At 35.9% G+C, this 4,451-nt stretch overlaps 1 protein-coding gene across 1 annotated transcript in view; it reads right to left on the reverse strand.

The window, feature by feature from the left end:
- Positions 1 to 1,760: 1,760 nt before the first annotated feature.
- The window catches only part of KMO (kynurenine 3-monooxygenase (kynurenine 3-hydroxylase)), a 69,800-nt gene continuing 67,109 nt past the window's right edge, over positions 1,761 to 4,451 (reverse strand). Inside the window, exon 14 of the mRNA XM_010836724.1 lies at positions 1,761 to 3,318. Coding sequence (XP_010835026.1) covers positions 3,163 to 3,318 — 156 coding nt within the window. The 3' untranslated portion in view covers positions 1,761 to 3,162. The remainder of the gene's footprint in view (positions 3,319 to 4,451) is intronic.

Raw genomic sequence — 4,451 nt, forward strand, 5'->3', positions numbered from 1 at the left:
ATTTTCTCCCTGCCGAGTTTTAAAGAGCCCTCTTGCAGCTCTTATGTTTCTAACTGCTGAGATGCCAGATACCGGCTAAAGACCTATCTGCAGTTGGGAGAGAAATGCGTTTAAGATCCAGTGTGAAGTCAAAGAAAGACAGGGACAGGCCAAAGAAAAAAGAACTTTTAACTCTTCTTCCATCATTTTTATCATCACTAATGATGAATCATTATCAGTGGGTGACAGTGACAGAACCAATGGGTCAAAGGTTGATGTAATCCAAGTTCATCCTTTATTGGATTGAAAAATAGTAATGAAAGATGGAACTTAAATCAGATGCTATTTAGACTATCATTATAAGGACCATTTTGGAATTCCCCATCTATGTAATATTAACAGAACTTTTGTGATTCAGAAGGGAATCTGAATTGCTCTTGGACTCTTTGACCTCAGGGAGTAATCGAGCAAGACGGATTCTTTTAATTCAGTGGTTGCTTTATACAATGGAAAATCACTTAGGGCACAAGGTGCGTATCAGGCACCATCAACTTCTAACATGTCAGAAATTTGCACTTCAAATACATATTTTTAAATGACTGAATTTTCCAAAGCACATAATGTATTTCTCAAAAAGAAAGAAAGAAAGAAACCCTTGGCAGTTAAAATGATTTTGTTTCATACACATGTGTGAAATTGCTAGAAAATCTTGGATTTTCTGTAGTGTTGGGTCCTATTTAGTGTCATGTCAAATGTTTGCTCAATCAAATTTATCAAAGAGGCAATTCTAGAATGAAAAAGACTCAGTTCCTTAATTTTATGTGAAACCAAAGACTGTTGCTCTGTGTAACATGATAAAGAGGAGCTTTAGACAAACTGTTGCTGAGCAAGCTCTAGAAGATACCATTGCAAAGCAACACACAAGGGTTTAGCTGGTGGCTCAGATGGTTAAAAGCAACACACGCACACACAAATGATGGATTTCAAGGTGATCAAGATTTATAGGTAATCATACATTAGCAGTGGATGTACATGGTGAAGCCAGTGTTGATGGAAGAGAGATGTCTCCATCTATTTCATTTCAAATCTGAACATGGTAGGATTAGCCTCTCCTCCTAGTGATTTCTCATAATTTTCCAAGAATTCTAGATTTAGAAAAAAGGTTCCAGCAAAAACCAAACAAAGCCACATTTGAAGGAGAATGAAAGTAACTGTAGGACTGTATTCATGAACTGTGTTATTTAATCCTCATTGCTTTTCAATCAATCCACTGCATAAATTGTGGTCAGAGCATGAAGAGACTGTTTTTTCATGAGTCATTATTTAGACTAAACATGGATTGTTAGGACTCAAGGATTTCTTTGACAATGTAGGAAAGTGAGTGAACCATTTCATTTCCTAATTTTTATTTCTTACATGACTATTCTAAGTGGTGTTGCATCTTCATAATTAATCACACTTGAAAGAAAGTGAAGTCACTCAGTCATGTGCGACTCTGTGCGACCCCATGGATAGTAGCCTGCACCAAGCTCCTCCGTCCATGGGATTTTCAAGGCAAGAGTACTGGAGTGGGTTGCCATTTCCTTCTCCAGGGAATCTCCCCAACCCAGGGATCGAGCCCAGGTCTCTCACATTGTAGACAGACGCCCTACTGTCTGAGCCACCACTTGAAAGACTGCTAAATGATTCAGTTGGCCTATTGAAGAAGGAAGAACCAAAAAAAAAGTATTCACTAAATGAACTTTTTGCTTTGTTTTTGAAGAAACAGATTTATTTTTTGTTTTCTCTGAATTGTTCTTTATTCCTGTATTTCTAAATCATATTTAAGTTAATACTCTAAGTTATAACAACCTAAGATCATGTATGACAACAAAAACAAATTCCAACTGTCAATGCAAATGAGCATGTCTATATAATCTAGAAAAGACAAAAGTTCTCCACATAAAAATTTAAGTTGTCTGATTTCATACATTTCTTTAAAATTGAATAATATAGTTTGAAGGTATTTGGTGGAGATTTTAGGAGGAAAAAAAATTTTTTCCAGGCCTTGTTTTAATTGTCAGTGATTCTGAAACTTTAGTATTTCTGTGAAAATTATTGACATTCTCAAAAGAAATATAAAATTGCATGATTTGGAAGAATAATGATTTCCTGTAAGATAATTAATGCATTTAACATAGTATATCCAATAATTTAGAAATAATACAGAGGCCCAGAGACATTAAAAACATGTCCAATGTCACACGTTTAGTTTATATTGAATCTTGGAGCAGAGCTTTGCTTTTCTGATTCACAATCTAGTGTTCTAAATGAACTTTTAAACATCAAGTTTATCCCTGGTTTTGCAGCATATAGTTTAAGAATGTTAATAAGTTGCTTCTGAAATGGAATAAACATGGCTTCCTCTTTCTATGAAACTGTTTCCACCTTTATGTATATAGATATTTAATTTATAAGACTCTTCCTAACCTTTACTTAGTATGGCTTTAATAGCCTTTAAATATGGTTAAAATAGTATGTTTTATATTATGACTTTTAACACAAATTTTTTTTAATTAAAAAAATAAACTTATAAAATCCTCAGAAGGTAATACTGGCATTTGAAGACTGGGAAATAAAACTGATTCATTCTGAACTCTTGAGAAAGCCCCCTTTGTTTATTTATACTTCTAGTTTTAGCAAGAAAATCTGAGCCCTGTGTTTGAGTGAGTTTCATCCAAGTGATGAAAAGTACAATTAATACTAATCCATTAGGCAAATTGTGACTTTTAGTCTCAAGTGTTAAGTCAATCCTATCATGATTTCCATTAAGTCCTTTAAAGAAAAGTATGATCGTGACTTCTTGAGATCTCTAGGGCCTTACTTTTTGAGAAGTGAAAGAGATCTTAGTCACTGTGCTTTTATATTTAGAATGATGTGACCTAACAATAGTGCTGTGGGAAACTGCATTTTACAACTGAAAATGATGGGTTATTTTTTCAATAATTACAATAAACTTGCAGAGAAATTCTATACTGAATTTGATTATAAGCTGATAAATATCTTCCATTAGTGAATTAAATGATAATGGAAACATGATTTTGTTCCTGTTTTGGTTACAGAGAAATCAAATATTTGCTACTTCAGGATCTTTTTATCACTTGCTAGTGACATTGGGAAATTGTTCTAGTGACTCCAAGGAATTTACAGGGAAACATGTCCTGTATTCTGGAAGTAAGTGACCCACTCTGATGGTCTTCTCAAGTAGTCCAGGGGGCTTGGTGATTTGTAGCGCATAAGTAGGTAGGTACCACTGACAGCTATCAGCGTTCCCAAGAGAAAAAGTCCTCCATTTATCACCTGTAAAAAGAGTAAGAACTTTCCTTTTATTTGTTCAGAGATTAAAATCTTGAAAATAGACTTCATTTTTAAACAGCATTGTTTACTTTCCTATTTATTCTTCAATGTGAAACAGATTTCATTGCATGACCACAAGGTGAAGTCCTGCAATGGCTGGTAATTTGAAGCTTCCTGCCTTCCTCACTCTCCTCTCTCTTCCCAGAAATTCCTGAATCCACATGTTCTGTATAAAAGAATTCTTAGCATTCAGTCTTTGTCCAGCCACAAAGAAATCCACAATTGAAAAAAAAAAAAAAAACTATGAACTCTGTCTTGGAAGAAGCCAGAAGTGATTCAGTCACTGCTCAGACCCTGCATGAAGTGTCCCTAAGAAGAGTGATGGGTCCAGTGAACCTCTGTGACTTGGAAGATGCACATTCAAAGATGCACCTTCACCATCTACAGTCTATCAACCATACAAGCCAAGGTGTCAAGCCTGGGTTGTGTGCATTCCCGTATCATCCTGGCCTCTAACATTACACCCATGGTCCTACATTTAACTGCCTTTTGCTATCTCTTTCCCCTTTGGACTTTTAGCTTTTTGAGGCAGGGACCTTATTTTATTCATCTCTGTATGAATAAATCTTGATTCATTACAATCTAGTCTCTATACAGCAAAGTAATCTTTCTGAAATCCACACCTGAGACTTCAAGTCTCCTTTGTCTTCCGATTTTCCTTAAAATAATATTCATGGTGTTTCAGGTCCTACTTGCTATTCCAGCTCCTTCTCTTGTCATTCTCGCACATATGAGCTTCTTCCAGCTCCACCGAATACTTGCCACTCTGAATGTCTGAGAGGTTTTTTCAACCTCCACCCTCCTTCCCCGAGTCTATGACCATTCCCCTCAAGGGCAGTGCCTCTCCACTGCAAGTATCCATTTCCTGTACTAATCTCTGAGCTATACAAAGGGTAGGGGCTGCCTCATGTTCATCACCATGCCTAGCTCAGTGTTTATGTACTAAATAGAACTATTTATTTAGTCAATGAAGTTGTAACATTTCCACAGTGGAAGATCAGGAATCTGAATCTCCATATATGGCATCTGTGAGTCGACTGCCCAAAATTAATGTGGTATAGCATTACATTGGAATT

Source organism: Bison bison, unplaced genomic scaffold (genome assembly GCF_000754665.1).
Source record: "Bison bison bison isolate TAMUID 2011002044 unplaced genomic scaffold, Bison_UMD1.0 scf7180017864064, whole genome shotgun sequence".
NCBI classification, from domain to species: Eukaryota; Metazoa; Chordata; class Mammalia; order Artiodactyla; family Bovidae; genus Bison; species Bison bison.